This window comes from Lampris incognitus, chromosome 7, assembly GCF_029633865.1.
Source record: "Lampris incognitus isolate fLamInc1 chromosome 7, fLamInc1.hap2, whole genome shotgun sequence".
In the NCBI taxonomy this organism is placed as follows: Eukaryota; Metazoa; Chordata; class Actinopteri; order Lampriformes; family Lampridae; genus Lampris; species Lampris incognitus.
The window spans coordinates 19,160,470-19,187,369 of NC_079217.1; the positions used below are offsets into that span (position 1 = coordinate 19,160,470).

At 42.1% G+C, this 26,900-nt stretch overlaps 1 protein-coding gene across 1 annotated transcript in view; it reads right to left on the reverse strand.

Annotated features, from left to right (window-relative positions):
• Positions 1–5,602: 5,602 nt before the first annotated feature.
• LOC130115941 (POU domain class 2-associating factor 1) overlaps positions 5,603–26,900 on the reverse strand; it is a 33,957-nt gene continuing 12,659 nt past the window's right edge. Inside the window, exons 3-5 of the mRNA XM_056283827.1 lie at positions 6,709–6,748; positions 6,241–6,551; positions 5,603–6,154 (exon numbers count right to left, since the gene is read on the reverse strand). Coding sequence (XP_056139802.1) covers positions 5,705–6,154; positions 6,241–6,551; positions 6,709–6,748 — 801 coding nt within the window. The 3' untranslated portion in view covers positions 5,603–5,704. The remainder of the gene's footprint in view (positions 6,155–6,240; positions 6,552–6,708; positions 6,749–26,900) is intronic.

The following is a 26,900-nucleotide window of genomic DNA, read 5'->3' on the forward strand; positions in this document are numbered from 1 at the left end:
GGGATATTTTTAAGCTGATGCTAGACTTGGGTCAGGGCACTGTCGGCTGTTTAAGACTTTTTATAACTCAAACACATTTTACTTTACAGGGTGAAAGTGTAAGGAAAGGGAGTCATTATAGAAAGAAATGCATGACTTAGGTGTTTCCTCTTTTACTTTTTCTGCTTTGCTTGGCCAGAACAAGCACAATAAATTAACTGAAAAAAGGGTTGTGCAGTTTTGCGTGATCCAGGAATATCTCCTCAAATAGAGATGAGTTAAAATTTCTTTTTCTCATCTACTAGTGGAGGGCAGCAATGTGGGAGAAGAGGAAGAATGTTTTGGTGTGGATGGCAAACTTTTTGAAAACAATCTGGAAATGCTAGCGTGGACCGAAAATGTTTGACCTATATTTGACATGAAAATGTTTAAAATTTCTCCACACTGATGTGGACATGGCCTCAGATGATTTGAGCAGATCTGTAGATCTGCAGATATATTTGTCCAGCAGTGTTTCTATAACTAGTAGTATCCACAGCCTTCTTTTAATCAGGCTCTTACAAAGCTATAGTATATGCCACATGATATGTAAGAGACAGATCTATTTCTATTTTGAATCTTTGTAATTGTTTTGCTTACTCACACTTTCTAAGACTACTTTTTCAGTAATTTGTTGTTTTATAATTCCTTTGTCTTTCTAATGGGATCAGAGTGAGCAACTCACCTTGTCAAAGTTCTCCTATATGCAGACTTGCTTGGCAAATAAAAGAGACTTGAGAAAATATATGCAATGGAAAAGACACAAACGAATGGGAAGTATTCTCTATTAAATCTATAGACTCCCTTGTCATTGTCATAGTGGAAATGTCTCGTCATGTTTGATGGCTGTCACTATGGGGGCCTTGCGCTAACACATACCTCTCAACATTTACTACTGTGTTAATTCTGCATTGGTGGCCTTAGCTATGTTTCACCAATTTCAGTTGAAACTGGCCCCACCCTCACAAAGGGCCCCCAACTGACATGCAAGAATTTAATAATTCACCCACTGATCCCCCCCCCCCAATATATTTATTGTGGCAAGCAGCTGTTATTATTTCATTCAAATCTGACACACAAGAACCACCACTAGTGGGCGCCAGGAAGGGTGAGGCTTCTCCTCATTCCAAAGCAAAAATGTAATTGTTACAGTTTTTAATTAAGGAATTGTTTGGATTATTTCCATGTTGAGCTGTCCATGATGCTGGAAGTGCACATAATCAATTTAAGTCTGAAAATATACCGTTATTGATGCAAACCAACTTGAATCCTAGCTTTATTTTTCTCCTTTATATGTTATGTTGTGTTTATTTATTTATTTATTGGTGGGGTACGGTCCCACATTAGCTCTTGAAATGAGGCCCCAGATGCTTAAGGCCGCCTATGAAAATCTGTAACTGCTAAAAGCTGTGAGTCACCTACTTAGCTGACTGTTAGGAGAAAGTCCTGAGCTTGAGGTTGGTTGACACACTACTCAACTGAACAGACACAATAATACATTTCCCACTAAAAGCCAGTTTAATGGGCTCATGTGATGTGTGATAACACATGCATTGAGGTATACACATAGATGCACGCACACAAACACACATTCTTGGCTCACCATTTAGTCTGGGATTCCCCTGAACATCTAATGAAATAAGGTATAGATTATGATCTCATATGTATAGTTATATCTGTCAACATGTATGGGACCAGTCACCGATAACTCCAACTTAGAGGGAGTAATACACTGAAATTATTCAAACCGACATTGAGTACCCTTTTTATAGAATTAGACATAACTTCATTAAATTGGCATTTTAAATGCAATGATGAAGGTCTCCTATATTAGAAACTGAGGTCATTCATATACAGTCTATTATTACATATTGCTAAAGTAAAAAAAAAATTACATGCATGCATACTCTGGCACATATGAAAGAAAAGAACTGATCCTTCATAAATTCAGTGAGTAAATCCAGACAAAGCCACTCTGCATTATTGTTGCACAATTTCACTCAACAGTTTGAGTGAAGCCTTTGATAATATCACAGTGCTCTGATTGAGTTTTCTTAGGGCCAAGAAACCATTTTAATTGTTTGGGCAACATGCCAGTTCTCTTGTAACTTAATGGCTAGTCAGGCAATTATTTACTGAGACAACGGGAGACAATAGTTATTTAGTTGCTCAATGCTGCTATGACGTTTGGACAAACAATCCTCAAACGGACATGTTTGGCTCTCTGACTTCACGCTGTCCTTCAAGAGCTATGCCAAAATGAGAAGCTGCTTTAGCAGGAAAGTAACTGTAGATGAATTAAAGGAGGAATTGTGAAATGTGTAGCGCATAATTTTCTTAGTCTTGTCTGTCTCCAAACAGGTTGCCTGTCTTCCTGGGCCCTGAGGCACTGCCTTTCAATAAAAAGCCTTGGCAAGTATTCTGTGTATGCTTCCCATCTGTGCTATCAAAAAATATTGCACACACATGTTTTCAGAGACTCTCTTGGGCATTGATAGAGTTATTTAGAAGGATTCTCTTGGATTTAACACAGCCACATGAAATGCAAGGAAGGCTTCATCAGAAATATTAGTGCCAAGCAGAAACAACACTTTCTGTACTGGTTTTACTCTTGCACAAAGTCATAATTACAATATGTCTGCCGTATACTAATATCCATGCATCCACACATCAGAGCGCTTTTAAGTAATCTTGTCATTAGTGTCAAAAGGAAGATGAAAAAGACAATAAACCAACAAATGACCGTTGATAGTATAATGGTTAAAGATGACATTGTTTTTTTCTTTTTTTGGGGGGGGGGGGATTTTTTTTCCCCCTTTTTCTCCCCAGTTATACTTGGCCAATTACCCCACTCGTTCAAGCCGTCCCGGTCGCTGCTCCATCCCCTCTGCTGGTCCGGGGAGGGCTGCAGACTACCACATGTCTCCTCTGATAAATATGGAGTCGCCAGCCGCTTCTTTTCACCTGACAGTGAGGAGTTTCACCAGGGGGACGTAGCACGTGGGAGGATCATGCTGTTCCCCCCAGTTCCCCCTCTTCCCTGAACAGGCACCTCGACTGACCAGAGGAGGCACTAGTGCAGCGCCCAGGACACATACCCACATCCAGCTTCCCTCCCGCAGACACGGCCAATTGTGTCACGCCCGACCACGCCGGAGGTAACGCGGGTATTCGAAACGAAGAGCCCTGTGTTGGTAGGCAACGGAATAGATCGCTACGCTAGCCGGACGCAAAGATGATCATTGTTAAAGAATATGTTTAAGACTTCATGAATAAGTGTTATGCACATAATTCTGTTGTATTTCTTCAAATACCAAGTATCACCCTTATTTAATGGTCTGAGTAGACATAAATTGGCAAAAAACAAAAACCCACATTCCTATAAAAACAAACACAGCAGAGTTGAAGTATGTTTAGTTTACAAGTTTCTTAATGTTTTCCCATCCATAACTACTAATATTAGCTTAAGTATTTCTTGAGCTTACCATTTGCTGCAAATCTCATGAAGAGATTTTTAGACTGCCACCTTAAAGCAAATGAACTTAAGCATTCAGCATATCACCTTCATCAGCTTCCAGTTTGGTCTATATTCAATATATGTCTGCAGACTAGATATAAATAAACCATGCATTTTTGTTTATGAAAACCCTACACCAACCAGAATCCATCTTTTTCCACACAAAACCTGAATAGACTTTTAAAACCAGACACTTGAATAATCTCCACCTACCACATGTCTGTGACACCTTACTGTAAACACTTGATTAGATAAGGATGATCTTGACTCAACTCTGACTATTCACATTAGTAATGAAATGGTATGTCTCAATACTACTAAAAAGAAGCTTTGGGTCTATCTGATGAGCAAATAATTTTTCATCATAACTGAAAACCATTATCTCAATCATTCTCCTTCAAAACATGTTCACAGGACAAACTCTAGGCCAGCAAAAAATTGTGTTCAATTGCTCTCTCTTCAGCTGCAAATCCAGACACGCCCTCCCTCTTACTTTCCTTGCATTAGATTTATTCAAGTCCAGAGCCATGTTATTACTTCTTATTTTCAAAACTTGTGTGTTTTCATGCATTGTGTGGCTTGACTCTTTCTGGCTCCACTGGGGATAGTTGTTCTTATAAATACTTCAGGATATTTTTCACAGTTTGCACAACATTTTAATTATCAAATGAAAATATATCATCTTATGTTCCTCCTGATTTTCGAATCCACTAGGTACACTCAACAATTCCCCTCCCCCTGCCTCTGATGCTATCTCAGGTATGTGCAGGTGTGGAGTGTGACAGATGTACGTACTGCAGCCCCTCCTACTGTCAGTTACCCCTGAGGGAAAGCTGTGAGACTTAGAAGTCCTTCCCTGGCCAGATGTAAGTAGTAGGGCTAAATCCCCAACCAAGTTGTACCCAGACTCCTATCGCCAGCAAACCCCCAAATCATTAAACCATACAGGATCCAAGATGGAACAAGGCAGTTCAGGATGGGCACGGGTTTCTCCAACCAATCAAGTTCTGCAACAGGGCTTAAGTTTAATTCTCCAGTACTGACATGAGTCACTGGTTGGTATTGCCAACATTTCCTTGTAAGACATATCCTGATTCCCAGGATTCTTGTGAGTTGGCATTTTTTTAAACTACCGTACAAAGGGGTACAGAAAATGAGGCTGTGACCTCAAGGCAACAAGGACATGTGTGATGTTCAGCATTTAATCCTCTCTCTGAAATGATTCTTTTCTATCCTGTTGGAGACATGACGAACTCCTATTGTCGAGAAAAACAACTTGTGTTTATTGTGTTCAACAGAAATATCATCGTCAATCAGTATGGCAAGAAATTAACTTTCAGTGCATGAAATAGATTTTTAAAGTGTGGCATAAATTTGATTCCCAGCTATGGGACTCTTGATCCAACCCTGTTGTAGTCAATCAAGTTGCATTTTATATAGTGCTTTTCTAGCTGTAACAGCCACTCAGAGCTTTACATTTCTGGTCAAATCTCAGTTTCAGACACCTGTTATAATAGAACACAAGCCGTTTTCTGTACAGTCCACTATAAAAATGCATAGGGGTGTAAAATAATCCCCTTTAATCATGTCTAACAATAATATTGACTCTTTTTGCTTTTGAGTATTACTCTCTCAGGCACTTCTAGATCGGTTCAGGTGGATTTTTATCGGTTTTGATTGCATTGAAATCGATAGCAATTGTTAGCTTAGCATAAGCTGTCTTTGCCCCTGATTTGTACTGAGAAGTGGCAATCAGATTTGGCGAAAGTGCACTCATAGTCTGGTGACGAAACATCTACACTATGGTTGTTGGAAAAAATAATTCTGAAAAATTCACTAAAATAAGTGACAATCTCGTCATAGGTCATTTCTACTCATATTATTCAATATAGTTCAATGATTAATGAGAGTGATGGGCAAATAGGATTCAAAACTCTAATTCATTTTCACCACAGGGGTAAAATACATGGATCCAGAAGTCATCCGAGAGCCCAAAAATTACTACAAAACTTCAGAGGTCTATAACAGAAATGCAAAGCAACACTAAAATAACATATGACACCCATGTAAAAATAAAACAAACAAAAAAAATCACTCAGGAAGAAAATCAAATCACTCAACATATACACCCACAGGAATGTAATATGACACTTTGCTAATTGATAACTTTCAGACGTCGCGTAGGAATAAAGAATTGCTGTAATTGTTTTTGTCTTCTTCTTCATCCTCTTCCTTTGGATCCTCTAGAAGTTTCTCTAGCGGGTTTGGAGATTCTGGTTGCACATCTGGATCCTTAACAAGGGGTTGAGGTGCCATGTCTAGAGTTGGTGTTTTGGAGTTCATCTGGTGGTCTGAAGGCTGTGGGAGCTGGATGGGCTGGGCCTGAGCGTCTAACCCCTGGGTGTCTAGTTGAGAAATCATAGTGGTCAGAGGCATGGGCAGGGGCATGTGGACCAGTGGAGACCCAGGCAGTGCTGCAGAACCTGGTGTAAACTGAACCCCTGTGCTGGGCATGGTGGATATGGTCGTCAGGGGCTGGGCCCAGGGGATGTAAGTCAACCCTGAGTCCTGAAGGTCCATCTGCGGGAGGCTGGCTGGTGCTGGTGCCATAGGTATTGTCTAAAGCAATGACAACAACAGATACGTTTGGATGTTGATAAGAAATTGATATTCTTGTTCTCTCTTTGACCTCATCTCTCACTTACCCCCAAGTTAGTGACGAGTGGTGTGTGGGAGTAAGTCAGCATTGTGGGAGGCCTGACCACGGTGTAGCTAGAGCAGAGAGTCTGCATATACATATCTGCTGTGAGGGTGGTGGGGGCAGGATATGCCAGGGTCTGCGTGGAGGGATCCTGGTGGTTATACTCAGACGAGGACCAGGACGTTGCGGTAGGCTGCAACCCGGCAAAAGTGGCAGTCGGCTGGGTTCTCCACCCTGCATAGTGCGCCCCTCCATCACCGGCAGTGGCCAGGGAGTCAGTTGAGGCGCTGCTGGCCAGCTCAAATCCAAAACTACCTGTATTAATAAGGATTTTTGAAGGGGGGGGGGTTAATGTTTGGTTAATGTGTCTGACAAATCTTAGCTGGCATTGTATTGTAAATGTAATTCACATAAAATAACTTGTTATATCTTGTAATATCTTGTAATGCAGCAAACAAAAATATCTCATTACCTTGTGGATAGGATGACTGATTGTTGTATGGAACCACATCCTGGAGAAATGGATAAGATCAATGAAAGAATGAAAGAAGTATTAGAGAATCTAAATACAGGTAAATGGTGATGGAGCTATAATGATCTGTAGGTGTGATAAAAGTGCACTGCAACGTTGACATATAAATAAGCGGTATTTACAGTTATACCAATAATCCCAGGTGTGTATGACAGGTGAATCTTACTCATTGTCATTAAAACAGTTTGTGTCTTTTTTAGCGTGTGCTTGAGTTTGTGTAGGTGTGCACGTTTGTTTCAACAAAGTGTGCAGTTATACACTTTGTATACTAAGGAAACAATGTGGTGTAAACATAAGTGTGGGACATATTCACATGTGATCTTATTGAATTTCATTGTAAAAGAAACAATGTATTGTGGGTCATGTGTGATTAAAGGTGCAGTATTTAAGATGGTAAGCACTTAAAATACTTAATATAAAAATTTGATGAAATTTCTTATCGACGGTGCTACAAAATCTAGGCTGAACCCCAAAAACACAACTTGAATCGTGTAGCCCTCCCAGAGAAACCGAGTTGTTGATCAAGTTTCAGTTTGTGTCTTGCTTGGTTATCTTTAATGGGAGTGTTATTTTCCACCAGAAAATAATGGTTACCCTCGAGAACAGATATTCACGTGCACCCATGATTTAACCAAAAGATGATTCATTGATCAGTAACAATGTCAAGGATAACAACGGACATGTATTTGCCAGAGGAGGGCATCCGTGTGGCTTGGTGGTCTATTCTGATGCCTGCTAGCACGGGGATCACTGGTTCGAATCCCCGTGTTACCTCCGGCTTGGTTGGGCATGCCTAGACACACAATTGGCCGTGTCTGCGGGTGGGAAGCCGGATGTGGGTATGTGTCCTGGTCGCTGCACTAGCGCCTCCTCTGGTTGGTCGGGGCGCTTGTTTGGGGGGGAGGGGGAACCGGGGGGGAATGGTGTGATCCTCCCACATGCTACGTCCCCCTGGCGAAACTCCTCACTGTCAGGTGAAAAGAATCGGCTGGCGATTCCACATGTATCAGAGGAGAGATGTGGTGGTCTGCAGCCCTCCCCGGATCGGCAGAGGGGGCAGAGCAGCGACTGGGGTAATTGGCTGGATACAATTGGGGAGAAAAAGGGGAAAAAAGCCACAAAAAAAGCCAAAAAACAGACAAATATCTGCCAGAGGAAGAAATATACCGGAACTTAATAACTGCGTCTTTATAGTAGATTGTATTATCTAAGTAGGAAAAATTCACATACTTGTCTAAAGATGATTTGCTACTATGCTGTTGAGCAGGGGTCTCAAACTCAACTTACCTGGGGGCCGCTGGAGATAGAGTTTGGGTGAGGCTGGGCCGCAAGTATTCCCAAAAAAAAAGTACAACCGATCCAATCTTCTCAATCTTTTATTTTTTTTATTTATATATACAGGTGATCAAAACAAGACAGGTAACAGTACAAGTGCAGGAACAAAAACGAACAGTGTGAGACAAAAAGGGGACACCAGGTTCTGTTATGACAAGATGGAATACTAATAAGATTAAAAAAAAAAAACAACAAAAACAAACAAGCTATCAAATGGTCAATGAGCTCCATTTGAAGCACAGGAGGGGCATCTTGCACATCAAAGGAGAAGGGGTCAGCAAAAATTTGAAAAGTGGCTCTGTGTGTCTTGAACTCTGCAAACCTGTGATCAAATTGCTCCTGTAGCTTCACAATGGCATCAGCATACTTCTCACCACTGAATGGTGTGCCTGCATCCATGAGTGCTTTGCATGCTGGGAAATGGCAGAGGTTTGTCTGAGAGAGCTGGGCTTTCCATAACACAAGTTTTGTGGAGAATGATCTCACGTTGTCATAGGCAGCACTGACAAGCTGCCCCTGGTTTTGTAATTTCTTGTTCAGTACATTCAGCTCATGTGTGATGTCAACAAGGAAAGCTAAGTCCATGAGCCATTTGGGATCACTTAGCACAGGAACAGCCATCCCAGCCTTCTCCGTGAAGGCTTTCACTTCTGCTCTCAACTCAAAAAACCTCTTCAAGACGTTTCCCCTGCGGAGCCAACGTACCTCAGTGAAGTAGAGCACATCCTCATATGCTGACTCTATTTCCTCCAAAAAGCCGCGGCACTCCCGGTGCTTTAAACCCCTGGATCTGATATGGTTGATGCATTTCACAACGACAGACATCACATTGTCAAACTTCAGGCATTTGCTGCAAAGGGCCTGCTGATGGATAATGCAGTGCAGAGCAATGGCCTCCTCCACACCCTCCTCTTCCAGTTTTTTTTGAACAAGTGCCACCACTCCATTTCTCCTCCCTGTCATTGATGGTGCTCCGTCGGTTGTTATTCCAGCAAACCTCTTCCATGGCAAACCCGCATCCGCAATGGCATCACACAGCTGGCGGAATATCTCCTGAGAGGTGGTCTGGCCATGCATTGGAATCACTGTGAGCAACTCCTCCATCACTTCAAAACTGTCGTCAACACCACGGACATAGATTGCGAGCTGCGCAGTGTCAGTGATGTCTGTGCTCTCATCAATAGCGACTGAGTATGCACAGAAACGTTTGGCTTTCTCACGCAGTTGATCATATATGTTACCTGACAGGTCAGAAATGCGCTCTGCCACTGTGTTGGCTGAAAGGCTGACGTTGCTAAACTGACCCTTCTTTTCCAGACAGACTATACTTGCAGCCTGTAACATGCACTTTTTAACAAACTCCCCTTCTTTGAATGGCTTGCCCGACTTAGCAATCATCTCACTCACCACGTAGCTAGCTAGCTTCGACTGCTGCATCATTATCTTTGCTAGCTTTCTTGACGAAATCTTGTCGCTTCAGTAAACATGTCTTAAGATTGGCGACCCATTTCTCTCTCTCATCTCCCTGGTATTTTGTATACTCATCATCAGCATATCTAGTCGAGTAATGGCGTCTGATGTTGTATTCCTTGTGCACTGTAACTTTCTCGGTGCATATAAGACACGTCGGGCTGCCTCTGTGCTCAACAAAAAAATATGCCGTCTCCCACTTTTCCTGAAATTGTCTGTGCTCGTCACCAACTTTTCTCTTCACAGCAGGTTTTGAGAAAGACATAACTGGGGCTTGCTGACAGGATATATTTTCCTTCCACTTGGTGTCGCTCCGGAATCAAGTTTCAACCAAGTTTCAACCGTTGCTAATTCGCGCTGCCCATTATGGTGCGTTCAAGTTGTGCTCGGAAGTCGGATTTCTGAGCTCCGAGTTGGACATTTCAACTGGAAGTCTGAAATCCGAGTCGTTCCAATTTACAACTTCCAACGTAACGGGAACGCACCATGACTTGACAACAAACGCGACACCGGAAGCTGTCATGAGCCTGCGCTATGGTAGCTCATAAGTGAAAAATAAAAGCCCAGGGCATGCGCGGGCCGCACTAACACTAAACTTTGATGTCAAGTAGGGGGCCACAAAATAATGTCCCGCGGGCCGTGAGTTTGAGACCCATGCTGATGAGAGTAAGAGAGAGAACATCGGATGCCCTGCAGAGTGTGGTCTGACAGGACAATAAAAGGACTGACACCCGAATTGATAAAGGTTGAAGTATTTTCTGTTCCTATCCGTCAGAAAGGCTGTTGGAGATCTCCACTTAGGTATAGGCAGCTGCAAAACTACCATATATGCAGGTAATGCAGCTGCACTGGGGGCCACAACAGTTTAGGGCTCGCACACAGGACGCTGTTACCGATAATCTTTTCATCTGCACCAAGGTGTGCTGTCACCAATTATGTTTTCATCTGTTATGGGGCTTCGACACCAGATTTTGTTAAGTAGACTAGTCCATCACTGTCTTGGCCTTGCTATTACGACACCTCTTCTATAATGACTTCATTTAGGTGTCAACTGTGCAGTGCATTTCAATGTTGCTCGCCGTTTTAAGGCTGCGTGTTTTCACTTCTTTCATTCGCTACTGACATGATGTTTAGTTATGGCTGATCGTGATGGGCAGGCCGGGGCCCGCTTTGGCCATCTTGCATTGGGGCCCGGGGCTGACTCGTTACGCTGTTGGGTATAAGGTTTGGAGCAGGCTATGTACCCAAGATCCCACACTGCTATTACGTTAAAGACAAAACAAAGTTTAAATGATTCCAGTCAATCTTCAGATTAACAGTTGCACTCAGTTGCCATCTTCCAGTTGCCTATGGTTTTAGCCTCTGTCACGTTCTCGCTCTCTCTTACTCTCTCGTTCCATCCTTTCCCCTCCTTGATAATTGTGGAGTCCAAGGGTGCACTCCTCTTTTGAAAGTCTTGTATAATTCCATATTTAAAAAATCTATTTGCTCTTGAGATCCAACACAAATATGTGAGTGTGATAAACAGTGACGCAGGCAGGATTCGTAAAGAAATGGATTTGTAAAATAACGAAAAAGATGTACCAGTGTTGATTTTTAAGAGCTATCCTCAGGCTCTGCTTGACACCAGCTGCAGGAGAAGCCTGATACCGGGAGTCAACCAGGAGGGCATGTTAAGAGACCATAGGGCATGTGCTGTCAGATCCCTAAATGTTTGCAGCGGATCTGATGAACTGTTAAGTGTCACAGCTTTGATGGTGAGAAGAGAATTACTGCACTCATTCATGTCTAGGCAGAAGACTGCTCAGACAGATGAAGGAGAAAATGCTGAAATTGTCAGAGATGGTCTAAGCACTGTAATATTTTAAAGGTACTGTTGCAACTTTGCGATTTGCACTCACAGCAAGAAGGTTCTGTGTTCACTTCCAGCCCATGTGTGTGGAGTTTGCATGTTCTCCCTGTGTTTGTGTGGGTTTCCTCCCACAGTCCAAAGGCATGCATGTTAAATGAGTTGGAGTCCCTATATTGCCTATAGATATGAATGGTGTGTGGGTTTTGTGATGTACAGCTAATTTGTCCTGGGTGTCTCCCTGGAAAAAAAAATCTCCCTCCCCCAAAAAAGAATAGTTTACATCACTTAAATAATGATTGTATCCATCTTAATGTGACTGCTATAATACAATTAGATTTTAAGCAAAATTTAGAAATTAAGCCGGCCATTATCTACTGTAATTTAAAGTCAGATAAACGGCAAGTAAAAGGTATTGTTGGATTGCCTTTCCTCGTAATGTAAAACATGATAATGATAACCTGAGACGCCATGTTTCATAAAAGCAAATGTGGAGCTATTTTTCTAAATGGATAGATTGTGCCCAAACTAAATAATGTACTTCATGTAGTGTAAAATAGTGCGCAGCCAGGCTTTCACATAGTATATATACATACATGCATGTGTTATAGTTTCCAGTATAGTCTCACTTGCCTTTGAGCCAGACAAATATATACATTAATCCACCTCATAATCCAGCAAATCAACCCTGCCCAGGCTGTGAAAACTGATTATTTCCTGATTGCATTTATATATCTCTGTATTAGTCAAGCCTGAACCATGAGACAAAAGGGCAACATACATACAGTGGATATAAAGTCCACACACCCGTGTGAAAATGGCAGGTTTTTGGATGTAAAAAAATTCAGCCAAAATAATTCATGTCAACTTTTTCCACTCTTAATGTGAAATGGCAACCTATAAAAAATAAAGCAAAAAACATTAAGAAATATTTTAAGGGAAAAAATACAAAACTTTTAATGACCTGGTTGTATAAGTGTGCACACTCTTTTATAATTGGGGATGTGGCTGTGTTCAGAATTAACCAATCACGTTCAGACTCATGTTAGAGTCGTTAGTATACACCTGCCATCAATTAAAGTGACTGTGATTAAGCCCAGTTAAAGTTCAGCTGTTCCTGTAGGGGCAGCACGGTGGCGCAGTGATTAGTGCAGTCGCCTCACAGCAAGAAGGTCCCGTGTTCGAGCCCCGGGGTAGTCCAGCCTTGGTGGGTCATCTCAGGTCGTCATCTGTGTGGAGCTTGCATGTTCTCCCCATGTCTGCTTGGGTTTCCTCCGCGGGCTCCGGTTTCCTCCCACAGTCAAAAGACACGTAGGTCAGGTGAATTGGCTGTACTAAATTGTCCCTAGGTATGAATGGGTATATGTGTGTATGTGTGTGTCGGCCGGCCCTGTGATGGCCTGGCAGCCTGTCCAGGGTGTCTCCCCGTCTGCCGCCCAATGACTGCTGTAATAGGCTCCGGCATCCCTGTGACTCTGAGAGCAGGATAAGCAGTTCAGGTGATGGATGGATGTTCCTGTAGGACTTTCCTGACATTTTGGTTGCATCCAACTGCAAAAGCCGTGGTCCACAAAGAGCTTACAAAGCATGACCAGAACTCATTGTTGAAAGGCATCGACCAGGAGAGGGGTACAAAAGAATTTCCAAGGCATTAGATATACCATGGGACGCAGTGAAAACAATCATCAACAAGTGGAGAAAATGACACCGAGATATCACCAAGAACAGGTTGTCCCTGAAATTGATGAGAAGACAAGGAGAAAGCTGGTCAGGGAGGCTGCCAAGAGGCCTGCGGCAAAATTAAAGGAGCTGCAGGAATTTCTGGTAAGTACTGGTTGCTCCCGACATGTGAAAACAAACTGCCATATTCTTTATATGTCTGGGCTATGGTGGCAAGACGGAGGCCTTTTCACACACGCGCACACACACACACACACACACGAACAAACCATCTAAGCCTGGTGAAATTTTGCAAAAATATGCACCCAGTCCCTCAAACCCATGTGGAAAAACATGTTATGGTCTGATGAGACCAAGATTGAACTTTTTGGCTTTAATTCAAAAAATGTTTGGCACAAAAACAACACAGCACATCACCAGATGAGCACCATATCCACGATAAAGCATGGTGGTGGTAGCATCCTGCTTTGGAGCTGCTTTTCTTCAGCTGGAACTGGGGCTTTAGTCAAGGTGGAGGGAATCATGAATTGCTCCAAATACCAATCGATTTTTTTTTTTTTGCCACAAAACCTTCAGACGTCTGCTCGAAAGCTGAAGATGAGGAGGAATTCCCCCTTTCAGCATGACAACGACCCAAAGAATACATCCAAATCAACAATGGAATGGTTTCACCAAAAGAAGGTCAAAGTTTTGGAATGGCCCAGACCTGAATCCAACTGAAAATCTGTGGGGTGACCTGAAGAGAGCAGTGCACAGGAGGTGTGCTCTCACAATTTGACAGATCTTATGTTTTTGCAAGGAAGAGTGGAGAAACTATCGCCAAGTCGAGATCTGCCAAGCTGTTAGACTCTTACCCAAAAAGACTGAGTGCTGTAATAAAATCAAAAGGTGCTCCAACAAAGTATTAGTTTAGGGGTGTGCACACTTATGCAACCACGTTATTGTCAATTTTGTATTTTTTTTCCCATAGAATGTTTCTGATTTTCACTTTTTCATAGGTTGTAATTTCAAACAAAGTTGGAAATTTTTTTAACATGATTTACCTTGGTTTCATTTTTTTTTTTACATCAAAACAACCTGCCATTTTAACAGGGGTGTGTTGACTCTATAGCCACTGTAACTGTTGGAAACATTTAGGGACTCTCTACAGTGCTGGTTATGAGGTCACCACTGAGTCAGGCTAAGGCTACAACAATAACTAAAAGACATAGTGAGTCTCCAGTAATGACTCAAGTTCTCTTATGTGCTGTGTTGTGACTAACTCAGTCACCCTCTGACAGCTTTCAGAGGCAGTTACATAAAATGTAGCTACATCGACCTGCTGCAGTGCAATGCAACAAGTATGGTTAACCTAATGTAACAAAAACACACACACACACACACAAACTTGCTTAAAAAATGTCCATCCCTGATTGTCACAGTCAGACTGTTTGAATTGTTATTGTGCAAGACATCAGTGGGGGGGATGGCGGTGAGCGGTTGTTGGGGAAAATCCGTGTTCTAGCACTGAGGCCTTACAAATCTTATCTCAATGTACAGTGTACACAAATACACAACCAGAAATTTAAAGAAGGAAGAGCACCAGTCCTTTACTCAGAGACCCTCAACCAAACTACATGAGAAACACCTGTTTATTTGTTTGTCAATCTGTGACAATGATAGCATGCCATTATTTGCACATTTGCCATTGCTACTGTTAAGGGACTATAAAACCATATAGCATGCTATAAAAGACCGACTGAATTAATGGTAAACTGCAGACACCCAGCGGTGAGTACCTACCGGCCTTCCGGAGGCTGATCTTTCAGGAGGTGCCCGAAAGAGAGGCAAGCAAAAACCTTCACATTTTCATAGATAATAGAAACAAGAGGGATGTGGTGTCTTGGTGGCTCAGCAGTTAAGGGCATATCATATGAGCTCCAGGCTAACTGCAGCATTCTGGTTACAGGTATAACCCCCATAATTTTAACTGCTCTAGAAAGGATTACTGTTTAGTTTAACGTGTTTCACAGTCCCCAGTAGAGGGCGCTCGTAGCTTTTTTAAAAGGAAAAAAAGCCATGCCACGTCCACCAGATGATATAACGACGGCAACTGTAGCAGCTGCAGACGAAATAACGAGGACGACATAGCAACTCATAGAAGTTGGAGGGGGGAAAAATACATTAGCTGACACTTTATGGTGGAAATCTACACATTCCCAGTTGAAGTTCGTTACCACCATTTTCGAATATTGAAGATTGCCTGAAGATTACTTGTTCTTTTACCCAGATTCTCCGGTGAGTTTCTACAGAGGTTAGCTAACCATGTGCTAGCTCAGCCGAGTTGGCTGTCTTTTGATTTATGCACTGTAGTATTTTCGTGGTTAATAGAGAACCTAAAGTATTTAATTTAAAAAAATAAAACACAATCGGAGGATTTCCAGATATATTATGTAGCCTATTATTTCCTTTAAAGCGATGATGTAATAATATCGTGATTTTGCCGTGGTTAGTGCTGGTTAGCTACACAGACGTAATTGACTACGTTTTGTAGCCCATGTGCGTTTTCAGCAGCCAAATTCTTTTCTTTTGGCTGTCGATTTGTTTCCTAATTCAATGCCTTGGGAATGTAAAATATTGTATATGTTGAATCAAATATACCAGATCTGGTGCTTTTTGTGAGTAGAATTTTACTGATTATTCCCTGTGGTATGCAGGTTGTTGTTTTTTGGGGGGGGGGGGTTGTGTACGATTCCTTCCTAACTGCAAGGGGGAGCAGTAAGCTGGGGAGTCGAGTCGCAACGAGCCAGTGGACAGTACGTGGAGGACGTGATCGGCTGTTCGAGCTGCCAATCAACTTCTGCTTCTTCAGTTGAGGCGGGACAATAGACAGAGAAGGACGGGTAAGTTTTTTTTTGGAGATCTCCACATTCATTTTCAGAAATACACTACCTGGGTAGACTTTTGTCTGAACTTTTCCTACTTTTCTTTTAACAGAGCTCTAATTTCAGTTTATTCAAAGAGACAGTTACAGACAGGCTTTGAGCAAATGGTGTATACATTGTTTCCAAAAAAAGTGATACTTTCAACGTTAATGTAAATAAATGCCGGCTACGTCCGTTTTTGTAATCCGTTGTCTGTGATATTTTTTCCTCTTAACTCCGCCTTAGCCGAACCAGATTAGATCAGTAAGTTACTATTGCTAGACTAAAGCATTTCACGGGACTTTTTTTGCTTCCTGTCTCATTATGTTTCCTGTCTAATTGCAGTTAAATATCAAATAAAGACTAAAAACGGTGTGTTCGGGTGGTACAGTGGACCCTAGCATCTCAATGCTGAGGCTCATGGTTCAAGCCTCAGTGGTCCTTAGCAGTGCAGCTGGTAGGGGGTAACACGTCCCGCCATTGCATTTAGCAACTCCTACACTTAGTTGGACACTTACAGTTGTGGTTGGATTTGGGAGGAAATAGCATGAGTCTCCACATGAGTCACATTTCCCAGGAAAAGGCTGTAGTTGGCAGGTGACCTAGCCCGTATTAATGCAACAGCTTACCAGGGCCCAAGCCCCGGGGCCCAACAATGTGAGGGGGCCCACGAGGGTCAGGCTTTGCTGTGTCCTTACTCCTGACTGATGTGCGTGTGTGTGTGGCGGCCGCTGGCCGCCCTCAGGGTCAGGGGAGGGGGTTGTGTATGCTTCATATCTGACAAATCACAATGTCAGACCCATTGATTAAAGGGGGGGCAGTGACATTAGGCTACCAATCACACATATGACGTGCCTGTCAAGGCTGTCATTATTGTCCAGTGAATGACTTGCTGTTTTTCAACTGTATACAACAATAACATTACCGCTCAACTTGCTTGCTGCTTGAAACTTGCTGTCTGGGAAAAAAAAAACATGCCTGGAAACAAGAAATGTGAAAGTGGAGCTCAAAAAAGGAAAAACCAAAGAGAGAGAGAGCAGTGGGAGTCACAGTTATTAAGACTCTGAGGCTGAAAACTGATCAAGTGACCAGAAAACAAGCATCAAACTCCAAGAAGTTGAGCTCGACCTCTCCAATGCAGTGGAATTGGTACACTCATTGAGGGATTTTATCACAGCTCTACGGGATCAATTTGACAGGTTTGAGTCTACGGCAAAGGAGCTGTCACCGAGCCGACACAGTCATAGGGAGACGGCGTAAAACACCACCAGACTAATCATCTGAGCCAGATGTTGGAATGATGATGACCAGCCGACAAAAATGTGCAGTGGATGTTTTCACTGTGGTCATCGATAAACTTGTGGCAGAACTAGACCGGAGGTATGAATCCTATAATGCACTGAATAGCAGCTTTGGATTTCTAAATAAAATTCACATCATCCCATCTCCAGAACTTTGTTCAGCAGCTACACTGCTTCAGATGAAATACCATGCAGATTTACAGGAGGACTTTGTTGATGAAATAGAGCAATTCAAAGAATTGATCAGAAATGAAGAAAATACAAGTGTGTGGGCCTTGCTTCAGTTAATAAGGGAGAAGAATCGGTCATCAGTTTTTCCAAACATGGATATAGCCTTCAGGATTTATTTAACTCTCCCTGTAACCAATGCCTCTGGAGAGCGCTCCTTTTCAAAACATGGACTTGTCAAGAACAGACTGCGCTGTACAGTGAGACAAGACTCAGCCACTTCACACTGATGTCATTGGAAAGTGACATTGTTAGAGCCCTGGACTTCACCACTCTACTCAAAGACTTTGCCACGTGCAAAACCAGGAGGAAGTCGTTTTAAGGGTAAGAACAGACTTTAATACCTGCGGTTGTTATTGAGTGATTTGTGCAATATTCTTATGCTGGCACTGCTTTTGAGTGGAGGAACACTGGACAGAAGGATGCATGCAGGCTTCACTTGCCAGTGTTGTATGAGTTGGTTTTTGGACATTGGACATTTTATTGGGGCCATTTAGACTGTATGGCACTTGAACTTATTAGGCAAAACAAAGGGATTGCTTTCATCTGTGTGTGTGTGTGTGGGTGTGAACTGCTATGAGAGGATGAATAAATGGAATTAGTAGAGGGAGAAGTCGGCTGCTTCTCTCTCTCATACCAGCAGTTGGCAATGTGTTAACGTGTATCAGATATTGTGATTTGAGACTAGATATATTGCCTTAGATTTTGTGATATGGCATAAGTGTTATCTTTTCCTGGTTTCAAATGCTGCATTACACTAAAGTGAAGTAATCTTCTGTTCTATTATTTGCCTTTACTCACTTAGACATTATTTCCATCATCAAAATTCTCATTGTGACATAAAATAAAACTGCGGTCTTAAGTGATTGTTGATGGGGGGGGGGCTTGAAAAACTCATAGCCCCCGGGCCCATGTTAGTTTAATCTGGCCTTGCAGGTGACAATAATCAGTTGGCGAATCCACGTGTTTCGAAGGGATGTATGTGGTAATCGACGCCCTTGCCAACCAGTGAAGGGGACATGCAATGACAAAACGTTGGGAGAACAGCAAATTGGACAAAACAGAAAAAGTAATCTTTGTAAAACAAAAGGAAAGCTGCTATTCATATATCACTATCATTTCGGCTGTCCCCATTAGGGGTCGCCTCAGTGGATCATCCGTTTCCATCTCTTCCTGTCCTCTGTATCTTCCTCTGTCACACCAGCCACCTGCATGTCCTCTCACCACATCCATAAACCTCCTCTTTGGCCTTCCTCTTTTCCTCTTCCCTGGCAGCTCCATATTCAGCATCCTTCTCCCAATATACCCAGCATCTCTCCTCCACACATGTCCAAGCCATCTCAATCTTGCCTCTCTTGCGTTCTCTCCAAACCGTTCAACCTGAGTGGTCCCTCTAATATACTCGTTCCTAATCCTGTCCTCCTTCGTCACTCCCAATGAAAATCACTGCATCTTCAACTCTGCCACCTCCAGCTCCGCCTCCTGTCTTTTCGTCAGTGCCACTGTCTCCAGGCCATATAACATACGTATATCACTATCATAAATCAGTTTATTAATAGTCATATCAGGAAACAACTGATGTAGAATATATGGGGAGCCATGTTTGATTTGGCTATTTTGCATAACACCAGGCAGGGAGGCCCTGTGGGAGAACATTGACTGTGACAGAGGGGCCAGTCATGTTGGCATAGGACCAGTCACACTGGCAAATTCAAAACCAGTTTATCTACAGACCTGGATTGTGCACCTTCATAAGTAATGCATATCAATGCAGTCAGTTTATGTGTGGGATTACTAATACGCCACTATCAAGAATGCTGGAAAGAAAGAACAATTGTTCTCAGATGTCCCTGATGATATCCAAGTTCCAAAAACTGTTTCGTTGTTCCACAACAATTGTTCAACAGGAATATCTTCCAGAGAAAGTCGTGTCAATTCTATTTTACATTCTGTTGGAAGATAAACCACACCTTTTCAAAAAATGCTTGGCCCCTTTTCCCAATTAAACCTCTGGGGATTTTTTGAGTGTTTGGAGGGTAAGTGTGTTCATATTTGTGGGTAGGTGTGTGTGTGTGAGTAATTTGCAGCATGCAACGTGCACTGTGTATGGTCTTCAGCTCTGGCAGCATTATACTCAGTAAGTGGGAGGACCATTTGGCAAGGCGGCAATTTGTTTTGCATAGGGCCCTATGCCCAGCCCTGGAGCCACACAAGAGAAAGGCTTCAACTGTCATGGAAAAACACCTGGATTATGTAAGGAAAAAAAATCTCCCCTTTGCTATAAACCAAGCCTAGGGTCCTGACTGCTAAAGCTCTGCAGACATTATCCACTGTGCTGGTGCCCACTTTTTCACTTGTGAAACTTCAACCCATCATTCAACCCTAACTCAGACAGTATTTTCTTGAAAATTATTCTTTGGTGAATTCCATGTGTTCGGGAAAAGCTTGAGCTTGTTTTTAGTATTTTGTTGTATTCTATTTATTGAATAGTTTCCTACAACAAATTCCATATTATGTATTAGTTAATCATCTCACACACACAATGCTAGCTACACTACAAAGCAACGTTATTATGAGCGTAATAAGGAAGATTGCTTCACTGAATGTTTTGATTTTAATAGTGCATTAATTGATGGAATACCTTACCAAAAGGTCGTTAAAGGTTCTATAAAGAATTGTTTTACCTCTTTTTTAGATAAAAGGTCAATAATACAACCTAAAGTAACAGTCTGCTACTTTATTCTATATATTATTCTATCTATATGTTTTATTTCCATCCATTATTCAAACAGGGTCGGGGGTTGCTGGAGCCTATCCCAGCAGTCATTGGGAGGCAGGCGGGGAGACACCCTGGACAGGCCGACAGGGCTGAGGCTCACACACACATTCACACCTAGGGACAATTTAGTACGGCACCTGACCTACATGTGTTTGGACTGTGGAAGGAAACCGGAGCACCCGGGGGAAACCCACGCAGACACGGGGAGAACATGCAAACTCCACACGGAGGATGACCTGGGACGACCCCCCAAGGTTGGACTACCCCAGGGCTCGAACCCAGGACGTTCTTACTGTGAGGCGACTGCGCCAACCAATGCACCACCATCCTGCATGTTTTAAATGATGAAATAAAAGTTTGAAATCACTTTCACCATTTTTTGGGAGTTTCATTCATGGCTAAAATGTTGCTGGAAGTAGAGTTTGAAGAGGCAGTCATGAACAACAGACAAAACAAAGAGCAGATCAGAGTTCCCAGGAAAGTCTGGGCACGGTTAAATGGGAGCAGGAGAGGCTGTACAGATCAAAGCTCCCAACCCCACCACCACAGTTATCAGCAGCATAAACTTCACTTCTCAAAGAAGAGAGAAAAAGAGAAAGAGTCCAGACACACAACAGATAGACGCATATGCTCACAGTAAACAGACAGGTTTCCACCAACCGGGCCTACAGTTTAGCGCTAGCTAGAAACTCGAACCTAACCTTGCATCAAGACTGAGACCCTTCCAGGGAGAAGGTACAAGGTTACACTACCTGAACAGAAGTGTGTGGACACCCAAACATCACACCCATACGTGCTTGTTGAAAATCTCATTCTAAAACCACGAGCATAAATATGGAGTATCCCCCCCCCCCCCAGCTGCTATAACAACCTCCACTCTCCTGCAATGGTTTTCCATTAGATTTTGGAACATGCCCCCAGGGATTCGCTCCCATTCAGCCACAAGAGCATTAGTGAGTTCGGGCACTGATGTTGCGTGGGAAGGCCTGGCTTGCAGTTGGAATTCCAATTCCTCCTAAAGGTGTTTACAGTTGACACTATACAGTTGGGCAGGTAGCATTCTCCTGGCATCCACCAAAGCCTGATTCATCCGTTAGACTGCCAGATAGTTAGCGTAATTAGTCACTTCAGAGAACGTATTCACTACTCCAGAGGCCAGTGGTGGTGTGCTTTACATCACTCTAGCCGACGCTTGTCATTGGGCATGGTGATATTAGGCTAGTGAGCAGCTGCTCGACCTTGGAAACACTGTTCATGAAGCTGCCAACAATGCAGGCTGAATACTGCTCCACCTGGCTATATGTTTGCTAAGGTGCTGGAAGCATCAATGAATCCAAGCTGATAGAGAAGATTTCTGCACACTTAGATCTATGCAACACTAGAACGACCGGGATTTCACTCCTACATTTTAACAACTTCTAATGCTATTTTTCCAACAATTTAGAATAGCCGCTGTCCAACGGCAGTAAATACTGCAATGTGCCGGTGGTAGTCATGGTACGTTTGAAACGGCATCTGTAACCAGACATGTCGGGAATAATCAAAAATCAAATTTAGACTATTTCTCTGCACTGGAGGAGGCTAGTTTTTTTTCTTTCTAGGAAAGAGCAATGAACTTCACGAAAGAAAAGGCTGTGACCAAAACACGTCATAAATAAAATGTATGCAATTTTAGGAGAATGGAGGAGCGGCAGGTCTGTATCTTTTTTTCTTTTTTCCCCCACAAAGTTATTAAACATTGTAAATGACCATCTTGGTCGTTCTAGTTAAGCTTTCAGTCTGTCAGACCTTCGTCAGAGCATACATGATTCAATAATGGACTGGCAGGAAGAAATAACCAATCCCATTCTAATCATTGGCAGTATGCAGTAAACCTGTGCACACCCTGGTGATGGAAACCCCACCTCTTGGGAATTGTAGTGTTTAGTACTTAATGGAGTACTGCGAAGCATACAAATAAAAGCCATACTTATAGAATACAAAAAAGGGGTTGAACCAAAGTGAATAGAAAAAGCATATACAACCAGGAAGCACCTAACAGTAATACCAACATATCACATAGTAAAGGGGGCTTTGAGTGGAATCTGGCAAAAGCCTCAAAAGTAAAAAAAAAATAAATCCCAAAATCGATAAGATAAGACAAGCATCTCAGGACAAAAATAGAACACAGGACTATGGAAAGGTATCAGGAGAGGGCCATCATGAACCATAGACCCCAAATTCTACACCAGAGAGGAAAAAGAAACAGCCTGGAATACAGCATAACACACATATCAAAATCCTTGTTGAGGCCCGTAGGCTGAAGTGTATCTAAAGTGTCAATCCAACAGAGCTGCCTCTGGCATATCTTTCTTTCTATATCTCTCTGTCTTTGCAATTCAGTGTGTTCAATGCCCTGGAATCGTAGGGAGGAGATAGGGTGTGAGAATTCATTGAAATGACAGGCAACAGGATAGTTGACATCATTACGTCTGATGGACCTCTTGTGCTCACTAATCCTATATTTTAGCATGTGTGTAGTAAGTCTTATCACATGGGCATTTTAATAAATTAATCACATTTTCTGTGCTGCTTGTGATAAGGCCCTTAACAGGAAAACTTTTGCCAGATCTTGGATGTATAGAAACTGCAGTTGCCCATGTGTTGTGGCACTGGGCACAATTGCCACATGGATAATTCCCATCTTTTAAAGGAGCTAAAAAAGTCTGTTTCGGACCTACCTTAATGTTGACCCGCTCCAGCTTGTTGCACAAGTTAGGACCTCTTCTATAGAGAAAGAGGGCAGGATCCTGATAATGCTGGACTAAAGCTGGGTCAGAGGCCAAAATAGGCCAGTGTTTTATAATGGTGTTCCAGAGGATATAGGCCTGAGGAGTGATGCAGGAGACAGAGTAATTTTTTTCTTTTTTGGCATTTTTTTGTAAAAGCCCAGAGTGGGATTTAGAAAATGCAACTTGGCAAGCCCCATCAATGCACTGTAAAGAGTATCCTCTGTCAAAAAAAATTTTTTTTTCATTGCAGCAGCTTTATAACAGAAACCCCTTTCTTCACAAAAGCCTCAAATGGTTCAGCTATCTAGATGATGTATTTTGCATTGTCCAAGAGACTAGCAATGAGTTGAATGATTTTGTTAATCTCCTCAATAGTATGAATCTTGACCTGAAGTTGTCAGTTGAATATGATCATTAACTTGTCTATTTCAGATATGTGGATATAATTATGTAATGACAGCCTCATCACTACCTTATATCAAAAAGAAACAGATAGAAATACATGCCTCTTGACCATCCCAGAGCTCTGAAATATAGTTTACCCAAGAGTCAGTTCTATAGACTCAGATGCATAGGTCACTCTAATGAGGAATTTATTGATAAAGCTGCTGCAATGAAAAAAAAATTGGACAGAGGATCCTCTTTACAGTGCGTTGATGAGGCTTACCAAGTTGCATTTTCTAAATCCCACTCTGAGCTTTTACAAAAAAGTGCCAAAAAAGAAAAAAATCACTCTGTCTCCTGCCTCACTACATATACTCCTCAGGCCTACATCCTCTGGAACACCATTATAAAACACTGGCCTATTTTGGCCTCTGACCCAGCTTTAGCCCAGCATTTTAAGGATCCTGCCCTCTTTCTCTATAGAAGAGGTCCTGACTTGTTCAACAAGCTGGTGCAGGTCAACATTAAGGCAGGTCCAAAACAGACTTTTTTAGCTCAATTAAAAGATGGGACTTATCCATGTGGCAATTGTGCCCAATGCCACAACACATGGGCAACTGCAGTTTTTATACATCCAAGATCTGGCAAAAGTTTTCCTGTTAAGGGCTTTATCACATGTAGCACAGAAAATGTGATTAATTTATTTAAAATCCCCATGAGATAAGACTTACTACACGCATGTTAAAACATAGGATTAGTGAGCACAAGAGCTCCATCAGACGTAATGATGTGAACTGTCCTATTGCCTGTCATTTCAATGAATTCTCACACCCCATCTCCTCTCTACGATTCCAGCGCATTGAACACATTTTGAAGCTGCTGACAAAGTTGAGATTTTCCATTAAAACCAATTTATTCCTACATCAACCAAGTGTCTTTCTTGAAACAAGATGATTAAATCTTTTACAAATAACATAGCGGCTTAAAAACCTTCTGACTTGTCAAGTACTACTACTTTCGGCTGCTCCTGTTACAGGTTGCCAAAGCGGATCATCCGTTTCCATCTCTTCGACCGATCCGGTATGGAAATCTGATTTGTGATCCGCATATTTGATTTGGCAAAGATTTTACGCCATTGGTCCCTCCTCATTTATTCGGGCTTGGGACCGGCACTGGCTTGTACCCAGCCAATTCAAGGCTTGCAGTGGCTGGGTTCTGACTTGTCAAAAAGACTTATTTAATTTGATATACCACTCAAAGTGAGATGTTTTCAAGACAATTTCACCAAACAAGATGTTCAAGATGCACCGTCTAAAAACAAGCCCTCAAGCTCAAGGAAATTTTGCTTGTTAGTTGACTGTCTTATATAAGTGTAATGAGATGTTTTAGCGGCGCAGTGGTTAGCGCAATCGCCTCACAGCAAGAAGGTCTTAGGTTCAAGCCCTGGGGTTGTCCAACTTTGGAGGTCATCCCGGGTCGTCCTCTGTGTGGAGTTCGCATGTTCTCTCCATGTCTGCATGGGTTTCCTCCGGGTGCGCCGGTTTCCTCTCACAGTCCAAAGACATGTAGGTCAGGTGAATCGGCTGTACTAAATTGTCCCTAGGTGTGAGTGTGTGTGTGTGTGTGTGTGTGTGTGTGTGTGTGTGTGTGTGTGTGTGTGTGTGTGTGTGTGTGTGTGTTGGCCCTATGATGGACTGGCGGCCTGTCCAGGGTGTCTCCCTACCGCTGCCCAATGAGTGCTGGGATAGGCTCCAGTATCTCCATGAACCTGAGCAGGATAAGGATAATGGATGGATGCGATATTTTGACTTTAAAAGAGACAAATAATGCTTGGTGGGATTTGGATTTTTTTTTTTGTTGCAGTGAACAGGGCAGAAATTTGACAAACTGACTCGTTGGAAATGTGGCATCCTATGACAGTGCCATATTGAAAATCACTGAGCTCTTCAGTATGACCCATTCTACTTCCAGTGTTTGTCTGTAGAGACTGCATGGCTGTGTGCTTGATTTTATGCATCTACAAGCAATGGATATGGCTGAAATAGCCAGATCCACTCATTAGAAGGGGCATCTACATACTTTTGGCCATAGAGTGTATGTAGGGATACTTCTGGTGTTTTTTATTTACAAACTCGTTCTCATTTTCATAGTTTCTGCCACTGTGCATATCAGTTATGGGTAACACTTTAGTATGGGGAACATAAAAAAACTTAATTACTAGTGAATTAGTAATGATCAAGATGTCACTTTAGTATGGGGAACATATTCTAAGTAACAAAAACTCAATTTACAGTAATTTAACACTATTAACACTTATAGTTTTGTGTTTTGTTATGTAAGAACAGACCATATTCATTAAGTGTTAGTAAGGGAGAATAACTCTTCTTGTGGTACTACCACCTTATAAAGTCCATACTAAGCAAAGCATATTGAGATGGTACTACTAATAAGCAATAATTCTGAGGTTATTGAGGGAAACCTCATAGTTAATGGCTTACTGGTTGTATAATAAGGCCATGCAGAATAAGGCATTAATGACTACGTAATAATGACAAATTAAGAGCCAATATGTTGCTAATTTGCATGCTAATAAGCACCTAATTAATGGTGACTACGTTCCCCATACTAAAGTGTTACCGAGTTATGATATTTTACTCACTCATTGTCAAGGTTTTGAGGCAGCGCCACTGGATACCATTTTCCAATGGCATCTTTTAGGGCCATGGAAAACAAGTGCCAGACATGTTTCATCAAATCCAGTTTAACTTTTATTATCTAAACAATGTCTTGGAAGTGAAAAAAAGTCAGTTAAAATTTTTTGCCTGAAAATCTCTATTACAATGGTCTGAGCCATCGGACCATTGGCCATCAGCCATCAGACAATGGTCTGACAAGCACATCTGAGCTTCTTCCTGATTCAGCTTGCAGGAAAGACCTGCCAAGTTGCTGTTGGTATCCATGTGGGCGCACAGTTTTGATTATTTTGTATGTGGCTCACCTTGACTTAAACTAGTGCATAAAATCAAAATCCTAGTAAAGCCACTGCAATGGCTGAATACTTGACTGACTTTTACAAGGATGATTGAGTTGAATTAGGCTTGCTGAAACATGTCTGTGTTTCATGACCACAGAAGACAGTTAAATGGTGTCTAGAACTTCTGTCCAGAATGTCCACAATGAAGCCAGTGAGGAATCCATAACTGATACATATGCACGATGGCCAAAACTATAAAAATAAGATGCAGGTTGTAAAAGACTTGCGTTACCCTTTAAGGAAAATTACAACAATTCAGATGTACCTGATAGTACAGACTCATAATCAATTTGATGAGTTTTTTTGTTTGCTTGTTTGTTTTGTTTTATTTACTGGTAAAATCATAGTAATTTTTACTAGAAATTATGGTTTGATACTGATTTTTTTTTACACCCCCC